This window comes from Anomaloglossus baeobatrachus, chromosome 1 (genome assembly GCF_048569485.1).
Source record: "Anomaloglossus baeobatrachus isolate aAnoBae1 chromosome 1, aAnoBae1.hap1, whole genome shotgun sequence".
Taxonomy (NCBI): Eukaryota; Metazoa; Chordata; class Amphibia; order Anura; family Aromobatidae; genus Anomaloglossus; species Anomaloglossus baeobatrachus.
The window spans coordinates 652674283-652695852 of NC_134353.1; the positions used below are offsets into that span (position 1 = coordinate 652674283).

Sequence of the window (21570 nt, forward strand, 5' to 3'; positions counted from 1 at the left end):
ATAACCTTTCTGCAGTCCTTCCCCAGCAAAATCTATGGTAAAACCAAAATACTGTGCGCACACTGCATTTTTTATCTTTTATCTTTTATCTATTTGCTGCAGAATTTCTCCAGCTGTTCTGCAGCAAAAAAAGAAGTAGCATGTCACTTCTTTTCCGCAGGGACCAACACAGAATAACTGCAGCAAAACCGCGGTAAAATTGCGGGTGCGGAATTCTGCCAGAGGGTGCGGATTTTTCTTAAGAAAAAGTAATTTCTCAGTGCGCACAGGGCCTAAGGTTGGAAGAAGTTTTATGTTCGTCTGTGTCAGATGGAAATGACAGAAAAAGTGAACAACTCCATTAGAAAGAACATAACCTGTAAGTTAGTATCTGTAACTGTACTGTAATACATGTTCTGAAAGACTGGCATCTACCACTATATGGTTACCATATGGCGGTAATATCAGTGTTGGTCTTTGTGTAGATATTTATTTGCAGTAATAGCATGGTCATCTGTTGAGGTTCTCCTAGACCTACAATTAGGATGTGCCACAGTAGTTGTAATCAGGGACCTGTGGTTAGGGGTCAACTCAGATGTTTCTGTCCCATGAGCTAAACCCCTAGCTACGCTTCTGGTCAGGTTGAATCTAGCACAAAGGAGAGCTGCTGTTAGTCAGTAGTCAGATGAGCCAGCAACACTTTAGCTTACTGTACGGAGCCTATTTAAACATGGACACTGCTCCATTCACTGCAGGTGTGTATAGGGAGAAGTTTGGGGAGATAGGAGAAGCACAGCTGCTTTGAAAACATATTCTCATATGATAACATTGCTTTAGTTAAGCAGCATGAAAATAATAACATTTATTCACTTATATAATGCCATTAATTCCATAGCACCAGCAACACTTACCCCACTGGGGCTCACAATCTAAGGCTTGTTTCACACGTCAGTGAAAAACACTGACGTTTTTCACTGGCGTGTAAAACACGCACATGTCCCTGCGTGTGCCGTGAATCATGGCACACGTGGGTTGTCTAAGTGCAATCCGGGCTCCGTTCTCCGTGGCCCGTGATTGCACTTAGAGATTAACTCACCTGTGCCCGCTCCCGCTCTCCATGTTGCTGAACGCTCCCGCGGTGCAGCATCCGGCTGGCGCTGACCCCCGCAGCAGCTGCTTCCGGGTCGGCTGTGTCGTGCATCATGAATATGCGCGACAGTAATGAGCCGGCTCAGAAGCAGCAGGCTGCAGAGGACATCGCTGGACGCCGGGTGAGTAAAAATGATTTTTATTTTATATGCACGTTTTCTTCTGGCACGTGTTTCACGGACCACACCACTGCATGGTCCGTGGGACATCAGTGATGCCAGAAAAAAATGGACATGTCTCCGTGCGGCAATCACGGACATGCGTGTACGCCACACGGAGACACGTGCAGTGAAAAATCACTGATGTGTGAGCAGACCCATTCATTATAATGGGTCTGCGTATGTCAGTGATTCTGGTACGTTTAAAAACAAGCACAAACGTCCCAGAATCACTGACGTGTGAAAGAGGCCTAAATCAGTATGTCTTTGGAATGTAGGAGGAAACCCATGCAATCACAGGGAGAACATACAAACTCCTTGCATATGTTGTCCTTGGTGGGATTTGAACTCAGGACCCCAGCACTACAAGACTGCAGTGCTAACCACTGAGCCACTGTGCTTAAACAAGTTTTCTTTGGAATTGTTTTTTTCTATCTGCTTTCATTCTGTAGCAATGAGAGCTTTTATTTTTCATAATGCACAGCTTGTTTTCATGGCATTTAAGACACCGATGCTTGCTCAGACCCTGGCAGACTATGCACAGTAGCTACATTCCAAGAGAAGAGTTAACTCCTAATATCCCAGTTACCTCTCTCCAGCCCAATCATTTCTATACAGCAGTTTGCTACCGTACTTACCTCCTTTACTATTGACAAGCTGCTAGTATAAATCCTGCCCCATGACCAGCTCACACCACTGGCACCAATCAGAGCAGATCACCACATCAAGGCCCTCACTGAGCTGAAGCTTGTTCAAATGCCCTGTTATGTCTGCTTAAACAGAGTCATAGCAGTGTATACTACAGAACAAACCCCTGATAGCTGAATGTGTTATAGCAGAAATTGTGCTGAGCGTTATAGTTCTACGAAGGATCATTTACATAGACTGAACGGTGGCACAATACTTTTATAGATCAGACAGACCTAAGTAAATGATTCACATTGAGTGATCTATACTAGATTGCTCAGTGCAGGTAAGCTGCATTGTTCTTGGCAGTGCGAGTCCCATTTACAAAGGACAATGCACCGTTGAGAGTTATGATCTCTTCTGCTGCATAAAAGATCATTTCACCTGATGAATGAGTGCTTTGACTGGATGATCAGCAGCCTGTCTGCAAGGCAAGATGATTGTGAAATATTATTGTCTTGTGCAAGGGTCCTAGAAAACCGTGTCCATATTTTGCACCTAAAAAGTAACAGTGCTCTATGTGCACATTTGACGGTCGCTATAACAATAATGCTTCTTAAAGAAGTTGTCCAGTTACCAAAACTGATTTTTTTTTTTCTGATAAATCTTGCTAATATGTGCCCCTCAACACATCTATTATGTTTTTTCAGCAAAATTACCTTTTATTGTGCACTAGCAGTACATGCTCATTGCTGGCTCCAGCTCTGATGGGGTTAATATACCTCTGACTTCCTGTGTTCAGTTCCTACAAGTCCCAGAACTCTTTGTGGCTCTAGGGCGGTGTCTAGCTTATCTAACACACCCATTGTGTCTAATACACCCACTCTGCTCTCCGACCAAACCCTCCTCCCTGTCTCTTCCCAGTGGATGTGCACTGAGAGCAATCACACAGAGACAGCAGCTCTGCACAGCCAGGGGAAGAAAGTGTGTGTGCGCGTATATACAGTGTATGTGTTTGTGTGCGCGTATATACAGTGTGTGTGTATATACAGTGTGTGTGTGTATATACAGTGTGTGTTCGTATATACAGTGTGTGTGCGTATATACAGTGTGTGTGTGAGTGTGTATGTGTGTGTGTATGTCATACTCACCTGTCTGCAGGGTCCCGGTGCCATGCCTGCTTCCAGCCCCTGTCTCGGTACCGCCGCTTCGGCTGTGTGCAGTCTCCCCGGGGCACGTACGAAGCTTGCAGGACCTGGCGGTGGATCACCTGATGCAGTCACCTGACGCATCAGCTGATCGATTCTCGTGGTGTCGCCGGCTTTTTCGCGCCCGGCCGGCTATCAGCTGATCCTGCCGTCAGGGGACTTCATCAGCTGATTACCGGCAGCTCATGCAGTGATGGGCCGGGATCAGACTCCGCTGCAGGAGCTGACGGTAATCAGCACATAAGTGAGTTTTTTTTTTTTTTTTCTACTGATGCATCAGCTGATTGTATAATCGGCTTTTATACAATCAGCTGATGTATGATGTGATTCACGTAGTTTAACCTGACACATCATCTGATCGCTTTGCCTTCCAGCAAACCGATCAGATGATATTGGATCCGGATTGGACGGCGAGGGACGCTGACCCAGGATTACTGCGGAGGGGGGGTTCTTTCAATAAAGATGGAGTCACTAATTGTGTTGTGTTTTATTTCTAATAAAAATATTTTTCTGGTTGTTGTGGGTTTTTTTTTATCATTACTAGAAATTCATGGTGGCCATGTCTAATATTGGCGTGACACCATGAATTTCGGGCTTAGGGCTAGCTGATAATATACAGCTAGCCCTAACTCCATTATTACCCAGCTAGCCACCCGGCATCAGGGCAGCTGGAAGAGTTGGATACAGCGCCAGAAGATGGCGCTTCTATGAAAGCGCCATTTTCTGGGGTGGCTGCGGACTGCAATTTGCAGTGGGGGTGCCCAGAAAGCTTGGGCACCCTTCACTGTGGATTCCAATCCCCAGCTGCCTAGTTGTACCCGGCTGGACACCAAAATTAGGCGAAGCTTACGTCATTTTTTTTTAAAATTAGTTCATGAAATTCATGAAATAATTAAAAAAAAAAGGGCTTCTCTATATTTTTGGTTCCCAGCCGGGTACAAATAGGCAGCTGGGGGTTGGGGGCAGCCCGTACCTGCCTGCTGTACCCGGCTAGCATACAAAAATATGGCGAAGCCTATGTCATTTTTTTTTCTTTTTGGGTAAAAAACTGCATACAGTCCTGGATGGAGGATGCTGAGCCTTGTAGTTCTGCAGCTGCTGTCTGGTCTCCTGCATACACTAGTGAATGGAGGATGCTGAGCCTTGTAGTTCTGCAGCTGCTGTCTGCTCTCCTGCATACACTAGTGAATGGAGGATGCTGAGCCTTGTAGTTCTGCAGCTGCTGTCTGCTCTCCTGCATACACTAGTGAATGGAGGATGCTGAGCCTTGTAGTTCTGCAGCTGCTGTCTGCTCTCCTGCATACACTAGTGAATGGAGGATGCTGAGCCTTGTAGTTCTGCAGCTGCTGTCTGCTCTCCTGCATACAATGAACATTTTGAATAAGGAAATGACATCAGACCTTTTTTTTTTTCATCAACAATCTTTAATGGCATTGTGCACTGATTAAAAACGCAGTGAGCAAAAACGCAGCAAAAAACGCACCAAATCGCGGCAAAAACGTGACATGCAGCACCGCAGGTGACAGAGCAGAGCAAGTTGGTGACATGCTCTGCTCTGACACATAGTGTGCTGCATGTCACTGTATCCACTCTGGGACTTGTTGTGCAGGTGACCGGATGATACATGTCACTAACTTGCTCCACTCTGTGACTTCTGCTGCATTGTTCCAACTGTATACACTCTCACCTGAACAAGTCTCAGAGTGGGGCAGTTATTGACATGTATCATCCGGTCACCTGCACAACAAGTCCCAGAGTGGAGACAGATAGTGACATGCAGCACACTATGTGTCAGAGCAGAGCATGTCACTGTCTCCACTCTGGGACTTGTTGTGCAGGTGACCGGATGATACATGTCAATAACTGCCCCACTCTGTGATTTCTGCTGCATAGTACCAACTGTATACACTCTCACCTGCACAACAAGTCCCATAGTGGAGACAGTTAGTGACATGTAGCATCCGGTCACCTGCACAACAAGTACCAGAGTGGAGAAAGATAGTGACATGCAGCACACTATGTGTCAGAGCACAGCATGTCACTGTCTCCACTCCGCTGACCTCACAGCCCGTACACGCTGCGATGGATGCAGGGGGACACAGAACAAGTAATCGGCCGACACTGGAGTCATCTGATTACTTGGGATGAATGAGAAGTAAAATGCTCTGGTGCTCGATGGGCGAAGCCCATGCCGATTTTTTTTAAAAAAAATTCATTAAAAATAAAAAAAACAAAAAAATCACATTGTTTGTGGGCTCCCGCTGCATTTTCTATTGCTAAGGGTAACCAAAGCAGCTACTGGCTGCTAGCCCCCGCTGCTTGGTGTTACTTTCACTGGCAATAGAAATGCAGGGAAGCATTTTTTTTTTATAAAGGTTTTTCCCTGAAAACGTTTTTAAGAAAATGACGTGGGCTTCGCCATATTTTTGTATGCTAGCCAGGTACAGCAGGCAGCTACGGGCTGCCCCCAACCCCCAGCTGCCTAGTTGTACCCGGCTGGGAACCAAAAATATAGAGAAGCCCTTTTTTTTCATGAATTTCATGAAATAATTAAAAAAAAAAAAATGATGTGGGCTTCGCCAAATTTTTGAGTCCAGCCAGGTACAACTAGGCAGCTGGGGATTGGAATCCACAGTGCAGGGTGCCCAAACTTTCTGGGCCCCCCACTGCGAATTGCAGTCCACAGCTGCCCCAGAAAATGGCGCTTTCATAGAAGCGTCATCTTCAGGCGCTGTATCCAACTCTTCCAGTGGCCCTGGTGGCAGGTGGCACGCTGGGTAATAAGGGGTTAATACCAGCTATGTTTTACCAGCTGGTATAAAGCCCGAGATGCTTAATGTCAGGCCAAGTTTAACCTGGCCATTAAGAATCTCCAACAAAGGGTTTAAAAAAAAAAAAAAAAGACATCACACAGAGAAAAATACTTTATTAGAAATAAATACACAGACACAGTAGGGACTCCATGTTTATTACTCCCTCTCACCCCTCCACGATGGAGAGATTTCTGTACTGACCATGCCAGGAGAGAGCGAGGAAAAAGAGCGAGCGGGGGGAGGAAAAGAGAGCGAGCGGGGGGGAGGAGAAGAGAGCGAGCGGGGGGGGATAGAAGAGAGCGAGCGGGGGGGAGAAGAGAGCGAGCGGGGGGGAGAAGAGAGCGAGCGGGGGGGAGAAGAGAGCGAGCCGGGGGGGAGAAGAGAGCGAGCGGGGGGGGGAGAAGAGTGAGTGGGGGGGAGAAGAGAGAGAGGGGGGGAGAAGAGAGAGAGGGGGAGAAGAGAGGGGGGGAGAAGAGAGAGGGGGGGAGAGAGAGGGGGGGAGAAGAGAGAGAGGGGAGAAGAGAGAGAGGGGGGAAGAGAGAGGGGGGGGAAGAGAGAGGGGGGGAGAAGAGAGAGAGGGGGGAGAAGAGAGAGAGGGGGGGGAGAAGAGAGAGAGGGGGGGAGAAGTGAGAGAGGGGGGGAGAAGAGAGGGGGGGGAAGAGAGAGAGGGGAGAAGAGAGAGAGGGGAGAAGAGAGAGGGGGGGGCAGGAGAGAGAGGGGGGGCAGAAGAGAGAGAGGGGGAGAAGAGAGAGAGGGGGGAGAAGAGAGGGGGGGAGAGAGAGGGGGGGAGAGAGAGGGGGGGAGAGAGAGGGGGGAGAAGAGAGAGAGGGGAGAAGAGAGCGAGGGAGGGAGAGAGAGGGGGGGAGAGAGAGGGGGGGAGAGAGAGGGGGGGAGGAAAAGAGAGTGAGTGGGGGAGGAAAAGAGAGCGTGGGGGGAGGAAAAGAGAGCGCGGAGGGAGGAAAAGAGAGCGCGGGGGGGAGGCAAAGAGAGCGAGGGGGGGAGGAAAAGAGAGCGCGTGGGGGAGGAAAAGAGAGCGAGGGGGGGGAAGAGAGCGAGGGGGGGTAGAGAGCGAGGGAAAAGAGAGGGGAGAGGAGAGAGGGATAAGAGGGGGGCAGAGAAGAGGGGGAGAAGAGTGGGGGGAGAGAAGAGAGTGGGGAAAGAACGGGGGGGGGGGCAGAGGTGCTCTGTCACCAACTGTCTCCACTCTGTGACTTGTGGTGCAGGTGACAGAGTGCAGACAGTTGGTCCCATGCAGCAGGACAGATGGCAGAGCACAGCGGTGACATGCCTGTCAGTGTCTTGCTGCTGGGAGGAGCAGATGATCACACTGCCCGACACCGGCCGCTCTCCTGACATCGCAGCAGAGTGGGCGGGTGGAGAGTGTGATCAGATACTTACGTGCAGGGGGGAATTCAGCTGAAGAACCCCCCCTTCCCCTGTACTGCACACTGGCGCCCCGTGCCTCGCCATCTGCAGGACGCCGGCTCCACAGTGACGTCCTCTGGCTCCTCCCCTTGATGCTGGGTTGTGATGTGCGGTAGTCACCGCCCACAGCCCTGTCACTCAATCTGAGTGGTGCCAGCCTCCTCTGACGTACCTGTCCAGTTTGAGAGCCCGGAAATGCCGGGACGTCAGAGGATGCTGGCGGCCACAGCTCCAGGGGGTCATGTGACAGGCACTGAGCGTGCAGGATAGCGCCGCTCAGTGCCAGAACTGGAAACAGAAGCCAAAGGAGAAAACGCCTAGAAAGGTAAGTATAACTCATACAGAAAATAAAAAAAATGGGTGAACCACCCCTTTAAATGTACACTTAACATTTAATAATGTTACCTATACACAGCATGATGGGCTCCTGGCTTAGCTACACCCAGTTTGATGAGCCCAAAGCTTCCTTATACACACAGTATAGTTGGCTCATAGCTCCCCTATACACAGTTCTAACTGATATGAGATATTTTGTAGCTAGAAGAGGGATGAGGAGGGTGGAGCTCTGCCTCTAGCTCCTCCCTCCTCTCATCATAGAATCTCATCAGTAAATAATCTCCTATCTCAGTAATGGGAAAGTCTTCACTGACTACAAATTTTACCTCAGAATAATGACTGATCAATTCCTTTAGAGAAAAAAAGCTAATTTGTTTGATAAGATATGTTACAAAGTTGCTTATTTTCATTTGCTCTGTTGATTTATGGAATAAAAACTAAAATGACAATTACGTTTTAACCCCTTCCCGATTTTGGACTTATGGGCACATCCTACTTTCCAGTGACTTCCCAATCTGGGACGTACTGGTACATCTTGGTGATCTTGTGTGCACAGGAGTTGTGTATGCGTGATTGCTGCTGGGAGCTCAACTTACGTGACAGCCGAGCCTTAGATCTCACAGGCAGGAGCTGTGCCAGCACTTCCCCAGGCTGTTTAGCCCTCTAAAAGCTGAGATCGATATTGATTGCAACATTTAGTAGGTTGGGAGAGGCAGGTAGCTCCCTCTCCAGTCCAATCAGTGCCCCCATGGCATCATTGAAAAGGCCTAATCGTTGCAATGATGACCTTTTGGTCAGCCAGCTACGGCAGGCCTGTTATACCATGCCAGGAGCATGGTCTAAAAGGTTTCTGTCACTGCATCACTGACAGGTGTATTGCCATACTGGTGCATGGAAATGCATTATTACAGCGATTAAAGTAATGAAAGTTGAAGTCCCATCAAGAGACTAAGAAAATCTAAAAAAAAAAAAAAAAGTTTAAAAAAAATTGTAAAAGCATTTTTTTAAAAATCACAAAAAAAGAAAAAAAATATACATTATACCAAAATACGTACTGTATATTTATGGAAAAACAAAAATAAAAAACTGATCTATAAAATTGTCACACTATATAAACCCTTCAGTGAACACCATAAAAAAATAAAATAAAAAAAACTAGCATAAAACTATGCTGTTTCATAACACTACCAAACAAAAAGTGAAATAAAATACAAACAATAAGACGAGTGTAAATGTAAATGGTATCTCCAAAAACGTCTTTCTTCACCTGCTGTTGACTAATTCATTCTTCCTCTCAAAGATCACAATAAAGGCCGCTTTACACGCTACGACATCGCTAGCAATTGCTAGCGATGTCGAGCGCTAAAGCACCAGCCCCCATCGTACATGTGATATCGTGTGATCGCTGCCATAGCGAACATTATCGCTACGGCAGCGACGTCGCTGTGACCGGCGAACTGCCTCCTTTCTAAGGGGGCAGATCATTCAGTGTCACAGCGACATCACAGCAGCGTCACTGAACCGCCGCCCAATAGAAGCGGACGGGCGGAGATAAGCGGGACGTAACATCCAGCCCACCTCCTTCCTTCCGCATTGCGGGCGGCAGCAGGTAAGGTGAGGTTCCTCGTTCCTGCATCGTCACACATAGCGATGTGTGCTGCCACAGGAGCGACGAACTACTTCGTACACCGAGCAGCAGTGATAATCGAGAATAGGGGGGCATGTCACCGATGAGCGATTTTGACCGTTTTTGCGACGATTCAAAATCGCTCATAGGTGTCACACGCAAAGACATCACTAAAGCAACCGGATGTGCATCACAAATTCCGTGACCCCAACAAGATCACTTGAGCGATGTTGCAGCGTGTAAAGCTGCCTTTAGGCTCAGCCCCGATATATCCTGCGCTCCTCTAAGCTGAGCAGGTACATCGGCGTTTCCATGTAAATCTCTGCATAATGTAATTCAGACAGGACCCCTTTATGGAAAATTCCCTATAATGAGGCAGAGGGAGTCACTTTGGACTCAGTCTGGCCTATGATCCAGCTGTGTCCCTCTTTTAGGGCTGCTTCTCACTTGCGAGTTTCTCGCAGTAGAGCAATGCGAGAAAAACTCGCATTGGAATCGGACACATGTTAGTCAATGATTCAGCTCGCATTTGCGATTTTTTTTCTCAGTCCAAATCGGACTGAGAAAAAAATCGCAGCATGCTGCTTTTTTTTGCGAGTTTCTACTGCGAGTCTCTCCAATGCAAGTCTATGGGAGTGTGTAAATAATCGGATTTCACGGGACGGCACTCACACCATCCTAGTAACTTGCGATTTTCTAAATACATTTCTCGCATGTTTCCTAAAACACTGGAAACGAGTGATGTCTCACAATGTCTGTCAATCACTATTCTCTGTCAGTCAGTCTCTCCCTCTCGGTCTCTATTCTCTCTCTGTCGGTCCGTCACTATCTCTGTCCCTCTCTCACAGTCTGTCGGTCATTTTCCCCTCCTCTCTCATACTCACCGTTCCCCAATCCCCGGCATGGCGCTGCACGGCATTCACACTGCTCCGGCGGCTTTTACTATTTTGAAAAAGCCGTCCGCAATCTCGTATTCCCTGCTTTCCCCGCCCACAGGCGCCTATGATTGGTTGCAGTGAGACACGCCCCCACACTGAGTGACAGGTGTCTCACTGCACCCAATCACAGCAGCCGGTGGGCGTGTCTATACTGTGCAGTGAAATATATAATTAAATAATTTTAAAAAATGGCGTGCTGTCCCCACAATTTTAATACCAGCCAGATAAAGCCATACGGCTGAAGGCTGGTATTCTCAGGATGGGGAGCTCCACGTTATGGGGAGCCCCCCAGCCTAACAATATCAGTCAGCAGCCGCCCAGAATTGCCGCATACATTAGATGCGACAGTTCTGGGACTGTACCCGGCTCTTCCCGATTTGCCCTGGTGCGTTGGCAAATCGGGGTAATAAGGAGTTAATGGCAGCCCATAGCTGCCACTAAATCCTAGATTAATCATGTCAGGCGTCTCCCCGAGATACCTTCCATGATTAATCTGTAAGTTACAGTAAATAAACACACCTGAAAAAATCATTTATTAGAAATTAAAAACACTAACAAATTCCCTCATGGAATTCAAACTCATGGAAGGTATCTCGGGGAGACGCCTGACATGATTAATCTAGGATTTAGTGTCAGCTATGGGCTGCCATTAACTCCTTATTACCCCGATTTGCCAACGCACCAGGGCAAATCGGAAAGAGCCGGGTACAGTCCCAGAACTGTCGCATCTAATGTATGCGGCAATTCTGGGCGGCTGCTGACTGATATTGTTAGGCTGGGGGGCTCCCCATAACGTGGAGCTCCCCATCCTGAGAATACCAGCCTTCAGCCGTATGGCTTTATCTGGCTGGTATTAAAATTGGGGGACCGCACGCCGTTTTTTTAAATTATTTAATTATATATTTCACTGCACAGTATAGACACGCCCACCGGCTACTGTGATTGGGTGCAGTGAGACACCTGTCACTCAGCGTGGGGGCGTGTCTCACTGCAACCATTCATAGGCGCCTGTGGGCGGGGAAAGCAGGGAATACGAGATTGTTTAATGAGCGGCCGGCTTTTTCAAAATAGTAAAAGCCGCCGGAGCAGTGTGAACGCCGTGCAGCGCCGGGGATCGGTGAGTATGAGAGAGGGCTGCTAACTTCAGTCACTCAGGGGATTAGCGGTCACCGGTGAGCCCTTCACAGGTGACCGCTAATCAGGATGCGGCACAGACAGAGCCGCAGCATGACAGTGAAGTTCACCTGAGTTCATTCTGATCGTGCGGCTCTGTCTGTGTCTGCTGTCATCTGCCATTCAGCTCTGCTACATGGCTGTCTGTGTCTGCTGTCAGCGGCCATGTAGCAGAGCTGAATGGCAGATGACATAGTAAAAAATACGCATTACACACGCATTACACACGCTAGTAAAATCATTAATTTATTCAGAAAAAGCATCGCACTTGCGTTGCACTCGGACCTAGCGTGAACTAAAATCAGCCGAGTTTTTTTTCAGCCCAGTCGGACCGATTTTACTCGCATAGATGTGTTTCCAGCCTTAGGTGTTTTTCTTGGTGTGCACAAAATTGTGGTCGGCCACAGGTTTGTTCACCTCTGAAAAGACAGACACCAGTAAACAAAGACCAAATGGAGTCTGGACTAACTCCGCCTGCCTCATTGGTGAATCATCTGAATCACGTGTTTCAGATATTTAGATGGAAACCCAGATAGTGCTCAGCGTAGAGCATCGGATACTTGTCAACTGATCCAAAATGTTCTGTACCCCAAAATGCCACTAATAAGCTCAACGCAAATCTGCTATTCACAATTTTTAATGCAGTATTCCGCAAATTTGTGGATCAAAATATGTTTCACCCCTTTACATGTGGGTTCTGCTTGTTTGACATAAAAAGTTTTGCTTATATAATGTGTAGTTCTGCTTTGTTAGTATTGGACTGTGATACAAAAAGAGAGAAAGATAGGATAGGTTAATTTCATTGTCACACATTTATACAGTATCATGTATCATTCATTCAGTTTGATAATAAGCAGCCTTTTATATTGTATATTAGAGTTAAACAGCAGTTTTTGACGTGATAGTAATCTTTAACACACAATATATGAGATGATGGCAAGGAATATTGCAATGTAATGCACATAGTGTGAAAAGCAGGGTAGATAAAAGGTTGATATAATAGATGGCCTTGGCAGACAGATATTCACGCTGTGCAATATATAAATGAGGAATACCTAGGCTGAGCTCATACCACATGTGCCCATGTGGTTGCACTATACAGCTATCAATCAAGAAATAACGTCTGTAACACCATTCTGAGTCTGAACTGGGTGCAAAAACCTAAAAAATCTACACTATATGGAGTGAAGGTATGCACACCAGTGACTATGTAAGGGGAATATATGAAAAGCAGAAACTGCTGTGTGAATACTGACATGAAAAATACAATAGCTATATGTAAGAGTGAAAGTATGAAAAATGGAATCTGCATTACTGCCATGAACATATGAATAAAGAGAAATTTAGGTATTGAATTGATCAATGCAACAGAGCCCCAACACTACGCCAAAGTATTTCTCTACGTTGGGGTCCCTAGCTAGTGTGTGTCCTCTCATGCAGTTAAAAAACTTACCGTGTTTGGGAAGCTGAGACCCAGGCTATTTATGCGTATGATATGGATTGGCAATAGGTGTGAGTGGGGCCGGGTTCACAAACGAAAGACTACAAATCAATCAAGAAATAACGTCTGGAACACCATTCTGAGTCTGAACTGGGTGCAAAAACCTAGTTTAGACTCAGAATGGTGTTCCAGACATTATTTCTTGATTGATTTGTAGTCTTTCGTTTGTGAACCCGGCCCCACACAAACCTATTGCCAGTCCACATTATACGCATAAATAGCCTGGGTCTCAGCTTCCCATACGCGGTAAGTTTTTTAACTGCATGAGAGGACACACACAAGCTAGGGACCCCAACGTAGATAAATACTTTGGCGTAGTGTTGGGGCTCTGTTGCATTGATCAATTCAATAGCTAAATTTCTCTTTATTCATATGTTCATGGCAGTAATGCAGATTCCATTTTTCATACTTTCACTCTTACATATAGCTGTTGGATTTTTCATGTCAGTATTCACACAGCAGTTTCTGCTTTTCATATATTCCCCTTACATAGTCACTGGTGCACATTCACATACCTTCTCTCCATATAGTACTATACAGCTATGCTGGTAAAAGAGATGCCTATATCAGCATATAATTTGAATATAAATATTTATGTTCTTTTTAAATTAAATTAGCCCACACTTTTATTAGCAACGATCTCAAAGGATAATGACCGTCACTATTAAACCACATACAAAGTCTTCCAGGAGTTTCCAAACTGTGGTGCTCAACTTCAATCATGGATAAAAAAAACTTCTTAAAAAAAAAACCATTCTTTACAAAACTGCTCAGCAAAAATCAAAACGCACCCCTTCTCATCCAGTCCTTGTTGTGTAGCCAAACAGTAGTTTCTGACCAAATGTGGGGTATTGCCATGGAATTGTGTATCTTATTCTGGTGTCAATTTTCTCCCATTACCCTTTGGGAATTTGAGGCTAAAGCAACATATTTGTGAGAAAATCTCTGTATATTTTTATATCTTTTAAGCCGTTCACTTTATCACTTTCAAAGTAAAGTAGTCTCTCAAAAAATAATTTTTTGAACATTTTTTTTCTTTTCGCAATTAAGACGTTTGAAAAATAATGCTTAAATAAAGTAGACGTGGTAAATGTTACTTATTAACCATAGTTAATACATTTTGGAAAATTGTATGTTTTCATAAATAAACTTAAATCATATTGGCCTAACATAAAATACAATGTGTCATTAAAAAAAAAAACAGTCTCCGAATCATTGGGATTGGAAAGAATATTCCCGTGTTATTACCACATACAGTGAAACATGCCACATATGAAAAATATGACTGTACCAAATGTGTTTTTTTTATTTTATCTAAAAAAAATGTAACTGAAAAGGGTCATGTGGGCTGATTTAAACTTTTACACCAGGAGGACAAGGAGTTATAAGGTCAAGAAAACATATACACTTTATTAGAACAATAGCATAAAAAGTCCAAAAGGACTGACCATTACAATCACAACCAACACATATAAATTACAATGCATTTTAAAATGAATGGGTGATTTAAAGTTTTCTAGGTTTTTTTTATTTAAAACTTTTTTCCTTTTACCTTTTTTTAGTATTTTTGTGCTAAATACTGTACTACTGTAACATTGCAGTATGTAGCATAATTGTGGTAGTAATGGGAACCTTCAATTAATATTCTTTGAGGTTCTGCCCAGGTACCATAGCAGAATTCGAGACTTGTCCAACACCCCCCTCACTGACTCTTTCCAGCGCTGCTAGTATTGGTTGGAAGGTCTCTTTCTTGCAAGTACAGACAGAGAGAGCTCTGTAGCAAGATCGATCTTGTTGCTGGTCTTCCTCTTCGCCTTGTTCCTTCTATTCTTCCGATGAGACCACCCCCACCTAACCCTTCTATATACAGTGGGAACCCCAACATAGCCCCTCTATATATCGTATCTATATATAGTATCGGTTGCCATATAGCCCACACTATATACAGTATGAGCTTGTACATAGCCTGTTAAATACAGCATGAACCCTCATGTAGCTTCCTAAATATATTTTGAGCCTCACATATCCTCTTATATGTAGTATGAGCCCTCATATAGCCCTTCTATATACAATAGCAGCCCCCACATAGTCCTTCTATATGCAGTGTAAGCCCCCATATAGACCTTCCATAAACAGATTGAACCCCCACATAGCGCTTCTATATACAGTATGGGCCCCCACGTGGCCCCCTATATTCAATATGAGCCCCACCAGTCTCATCCATAGAGTATAAGTCTGCACATAGCCTCCTAAATCCAGCATGAGCCCTCACATATCTTTCTAAATACATTTTGAGCCTGACATAGCCTCTTATATACAGTATGAGTCCCACATAGCCTCCTAAATACATTATAAGATCCATGTAGCCTCCTATATACATTATGAGCCACACATAGCCTCTCCATATACAATGTGACCCTCCCACATAACCCTTCTATATACAGTGTGAGCCCCCACATTGCCCTTCTGTGTACAATGAGAGCCCCCATATAGCCCTTCTATATACAGTATGAGCCCCCACATAGCCCCCACTATATACATTATGAGCTCCCACATAGCCCCCACTATATACAGTATGAGCTCCCACATAGCCCCCACTATATACAGTATGAGCTCCCACATAGCCCCCGCTATCTACAGTTTGAGCCCCCACAGTCTCCTAAATACAGCATGAGCCTGCAGATGGACTCCTAAATACAGCATGCGCCCCCACACAGCTTCCTAAATACAGCCCCACATAGCTTCTTATATTCATTATGACCCCCCACTTTATACAGTATGAGCCCCCACATAGCCCCCACTAAATACATTGAGCTCCCACATAGCCCCCACTATATACAGTATGAGCTCCCACATAGCCCCCACTATATACAGTATGAGCTCCCACATAGCCCCCACTATATACAGTATGAGCTCCCACATAGCCCCCACTATATACAGTATGAGCTCCCACATAGCCCCCACTATATACAGTATGAGCTCCCACATAGCCCCCACTATATACAGTATGAGCTCCCACATAGCCCCCACTATATACAGGATGAGCTCCCACATAGCCCCCACTATATACAGTATGAGCTCCCACATAGCCCCTGCTATCTACAGTTTGAGCCCCCACAGTCTCCTAAATACAGCATGAGCCTGCAGATAGACTCCTAAATACAGCATGCGCCCTCACACAGCTTCCTAAATACAGCCCCACATAGCTTCTTATATTCATTATGACCCCCCACTTTATACATTATGAGCCCCATATTGCCACCTACGGTATATACATTGAGAGCCCCACATGACCACATATATACAATATGAGCCTCCACATAGCCTTTTAAATACTATTTTTGCTCCACATAGCCTCCTATATACAGCATGAGCCCCCACATGATCTCCTATATAGGGGCCCACAGTCCACTGTTTTCAGCCCTTCGGTTGTGTCGGTCCATGGAGCAGCCAGAGGGCTGAATGTGGCCCATGAGCTGCACTTTGCCCAGCCCTGGTATAGATACATTTTGAGATAACACTAATTGGCCAAGTGTGTGAAGATCTAGTCATATGATCAGATATTTTAATTGTACTAAGAGAGGCTGTGGATCGGGACCACAAGGGCTAATTTCTCAGAATATTGAATAGTGCTATAAGTGTAAGCAGCCAGTCATATTCTATCATTTGTGCTCCTTTTCACATGCCTCTCATATATACGGAGTAGTACTAAAAATGAGATTACCGTATATTATTTCTACAGCTCTTTCCTTGTAACAGTCATTGAGAAAATACACAGGAAGTTCTAGAGATCCCCATGAACTGTATGTTGGCAGGCAGCCATTGCTGGAAGATCTGCATGTTTTTATTCCATAATGAAAAATTCCAGTGTTGTGTTTCCACTGTGGAACTAGGCTGCTATATTCACAAATGTCTGCTCATCTCACAAACAACTGTGGCCTTGTGCAGATTTCAGGGTGGATTTCCACTCCTTTTTTTCAGTTGAATATGGCGTGTTCAGTAGTCTGCACAATATTCCCCAGTAGGTGATTGTCTGGTGTCAGGATTTGGCTAAGTACGGTACCTTGCGTTTCCTATTCTGTTATATATTGATGAGATACACCATGTTATACTAATATTTTCTAGGTTTGACCATGATCTATTGGCACAGATATTTGCCATTTTACACAATATGTAGATTTGCCATTTTTGAAACTTTCCTTTCCATTTTTCACTTTAGGTCACCTCAGCGCTTACTATTAGATCTCCTGTGCTCCGAGAGAAGTTACATTCAGTCTCTGCGACGGTCTCTGGAAGTTAGAGGGTCATGTCCGGCAGGTCTAGCACTCAGAGGGAGCTTGGAGCAGCTTCTTAATTTCCACACTCATTTCCTGAGAGACCTGCAGAATTGTGTGTCTCATCCCATGACTGTCTCTTACTGCTTCCTGCAGCATGTGAGTCCAAGCCCTATTGACCTGTCTATTTCTTCCCGGCAGCTGCTCGCCGAGTTACACAATTCAGCTATCATTGTCTATATTACATAACTCTATTCACCCGTTATGAGCTGTTTCTTATTAGTTATACCTCAAGTCTCACATATTCATTTATCTTTTAGGCAGATCAGTTACGTCTTTACTCTCTATATGTGAAAAACAAACAGAAGGTAGAGCTGTTCCTTCCATCTCCCAGTGGGAGTTTAAAGGTGAGTGATGAGGAAACTTAAGACCGGGATTAAGTATGTTATCCATCCTTTCACTACATCTTGTAAAATTAACTGATGTTAGTGTTGGAAGGTTTTCTGACCTCTTCACTCTGAATCAGCATTTTAGACCCGTGTTTGAAATGGTAACACTATTTTACTGGAAAGGTGCTAAATCCATGGAAATATTTTTGAGGAAACTTTATACGTTCTTTCACTGTAAGCACTGCAGTAACTAATCTAATAAATATTACCTATGTGCATCAACTTGAAAAATGTTCACATTTACAGTAATTGGATTCTATGTTTTAATTTCCATTTTTATTCATATTTAGTTGGATCACTGAAGTTTCTGCTCATAATAGTGGTCTTTAGTAGTCTAGCAGTAATAGTAGTCTTTTTTTACACCAACTTATATACAACAAGACTATACCAGTTAAGCTGGGGCCACACGAGTTTAACCTTCGTCCGGCTGAGTAGGTACAATTGTAACTATTCCGTTTTAAAATTGCAATACATTTTTTTTCCCAAAAGCCGTAGAGGGCTGAAATTTCGTGACATCTCTGCAATTTTGGTCCAGAATATATTGGCCAAATTTCAATAAAATATCTCCACCCCCTTCCGAGATAAGTGGTCGCTGTTAACGTTGTAAAATTATGCAGCCTGACGAAGGTTAAGCCGAGTGTCATGCCACTGTGATGCGATCCTGCGATTGAAACATAGCCGCGGAAGAGAGGGCGGGCGCTGCAGAGGAGAGGGAGGGAGTAATCTCCCTATTTCCTCCATTAGCAGCTGCTACGTATATCGCACTGCACTCCACTGTAATGCGAGTGCAATGTGATGGTTCTCTCGCACCCTTAAGGTCGCTTTACACGCAACAACATCGCTAACGAGATGTCGTTGGAGTCACGGAATTCGTGACGCACATCTGGCCTCGTTAGTGACGTTGTTGCGTGTGACACATACGAGCGACCGCTAACGATCAAAAATACCTATTCGTTGATCGTTGACACGTTGTTCTAATCCCAAATATCGTTGCTGCTTTTGGACACAGGTTGTTTGTCGTTCCTGAGGCAGCACACATCGCTACGTGTGACACCCCAGGAACGACGAACAGCACCGTACCTGCGTCCTCCGGCAATGAGGTGGGCGTGTCTTTCATGCAGCTGCTCTCCGCCCCTCCGCTTCTATTGGACGCCTGCTGTGTGACGCCGCACGAACCGCCCCCTTAGAAAAGAGGCTGTTCGCCGCCCACAGCGACGTCGTTAGGAAGGTAAGTCCGTGTGACGGGGCCTAGCGATATTGTGCGCCCCGGGCAGCGATTTGCCCGTGACGCACAAACGACGGGGGCGGGTGCGATCGACAGCGACATTGCTAGCGATGTTGCTGCATGTAAAGTGGCCTTTAGACTTGTATGGGTGTGAGAGAAAACAAATCTGATTCCACCAGCAGCATGCTGCGATTGTTTTCTCGGTTCGATTAGGGCTGAGAAAAAAAAATCGCACATGGGAGCTGCCCCATAGAGTAACATTGGTCCGAGTGGAATGCGATTTTTTTTTTTTTTATATCGCATTCCACTCGCTCCATGTTATTAGCCGTGTGTCCTTAGCCCTAGGCCCTAAATGGTGTCCAATGACTATTACAAACTTTATAAATCTGCACTGTGTAAACTGCTCCGACCCCCGTGATGCCCTCTAGTCTCACAGCAATAACATCACTGACTACTCACAGGACCGGTGCAGACAATTACTGGCCCCTATGTGCCACTGATACCAAGGATTGTCTGCAGCTGACATGTGGGTTATCAGGGACTGTGCTGCATTTCAGTAAACAAAGAACACTTCTTCAGCAGAGACACCTCAAGTGACCACTGCAGCCAATCACAGGTTTCATTAGTCATGTGGTGCTGGAACGAATGCGAGTAAGGTCTTTCATTACCTTATAAATAGTATAAAATTAAAACAAAGAATGGGGGCAATTAATCGCACTGCTGAGTATGCCAGACAGGCAGGTAATATCTGCATAAGAATTAATTAAATTAACACAGGGCTATGCGTTTCAGATTGTATTCTTCGGGCCAAATATTGAAACTTATAGCCCTATATTCATTTGCTGACTTTTTAAATAGATATTACCTGCCTGTCTGTCATACTCACAGCATTTCTACCCTTTTTTATTTACATTTTTCAAATATCTGATAGATATGATGGTTCTTTCACCGGATCATCATCCGGGGCAGCTGCAGCCGAGTCATTCTATCTCTGGCTTTGAAGCAGGGTTTGGCCTGGTATTTGCACAATTCTCCAAGGGGAGAATACCACCATATGCTCTATCACCCCTCACCATCTCCCCTTTATTAAGGATTTTTGCATTATGGTGTGCCCTGCCCTTTTCTTCTCTTTATAGTTTCATTTCCTAATCTTATGCAATTCTACCCCTTTGTTTAATTTTTCAAATGAAAACAAAATGAATTCTGAGGATCGGTCAATAATGTCATTCTCTTGAGCAACCATTTCAATAATGTTTCTTTAAGATATCTAATAAGGAATAGAATAGAAGGTAAACGCTTTCCTGCCGTTTACAAGAAAACTATTATAGTGCAGGACGCTGTAATATAATCGATTTTCCAAATCGATTTTCTTTGCTAATAACTCTTAACATGGCTCACCTGAAGTCTGTGCTGCGGTCTACACTTATACAGTGTCCTGCAATGTATTAATGTTCTTCTGACAGTGGAACTACGCTTTAACTTTTAATCTTGTGCATGTTGTATTATAACCCCCTTCTCCCACCGAAGCTTTTCCTGTGAATAGTCAACCAGTCCAAGCAATTAAGAGGTAAATACTTCCATCATGCACTTTATCTCCTAGCATCTTATGCATTTGTAATGTACAGATGGAACTGAAGCAAGTACACTTGAAACACTATATATTTCCAAAAAACAGAAATCAACAGAACATGGGTAAGAAGTGGAAGATGGAACGCAAAGAGCATGTACTCGATTTCAGCAGCAATTCCGTGGATGTTGGACTTTGGCATGTCCGTGGGCTTGACTATAGCCCGGAATGGTTGGCTATTCACAGGAAAGCCTCTGCCTAGATGACTTCATGGCAGTAGCCTAGCTACTGAGGGGCAGAGTATATAGTCGCCTAAGTCCCTGTGCTCTGAGGGACCCACCCGGAGCTTCCGCTATTGTACACTGTATCAGCTAGCGCAGTGCTCCTATAGAGTTAAGATCTGCAGCATTGCAGGGAGACACAATCCCTTTGCATTACAGCTCTCCGTTCTATAGATTGGAGGTCGACTTATGCCTGTGGTCTACAGAACACCGGTGAGACTCACTGACGAGACAGAGATATGAAGCAGCGTGATGTCATACTTAGGAGTGACCGCGTTTGTCCTGTCTGCCGGCGGACTCCTCAGGATCCATGGGTAGGTGAGTATAAGTTGTGGAGTTTTTTTGTTCATGGGGGAAATACTGGAGCCATATTTCAGTGTGGGGGAATACTGGGGGCCATATTAAACTGTAAGGGGAATATTTGGGGTCATATTACAGCGTGGGGGAAGTACTGAGGCCATATTATAGTTTGGGGGAAATACAGGGGGCCATATTGCAATGTGGGGTAATACTGGGAGCCATATTACACTGTAAAGGGAATATTTGGGGCCATATTACAGTATGGGGGAATTACCGAGGTCATATTATAATATGGTCGAAATACTGGTGGCCATATTACACTGTGATGGAAATATTGAGGGCCATATTTCAGTGTGGGGAGTATACTGGGGGTCATATAGTATTGGGGAAATACAGGGGCCATATTATAGTGTGGGGGAATACTGGGGGCCATATTACAATGTGGGGGAAATACTGGGTATCATATGACAGTGTGGTGAAATACTGGGGGCCATATTACAGTGTGGGGAAAATACTAGGGGCCATATTACAGTGTGGTGG

The 21570-nt window shown here is 45.1% G+C and overlaps 1 protein-coding gene across 2 annotated transcripts in view; it reads left to right on the forward strand.

Moving 5' to 3' along the window:
• ARHGEF40 (Rho guanine nucleotide exchange factor 40) overlaps window positions 1-21570 on the forward strand; it is a 224019-nt gene that overhangs the window by 146939 nt on the left and 55510 nt on the right. For both annotated transcript variants that reach the window (XM_075319935.1, XM_075319934.1), the window contains exons 14-15: window positions 17154-17367; window positions 17529-17615. In XM_075319935.1, coding sequence (XP_075176050.1) covers window positions 17154-17367; window positions 17529-17615 — 301 coding nt within the window. The remainder of the gene's footprint in view (window positions 1-17153; window positions 17368-17528; window positions 17616-21570) is intronic.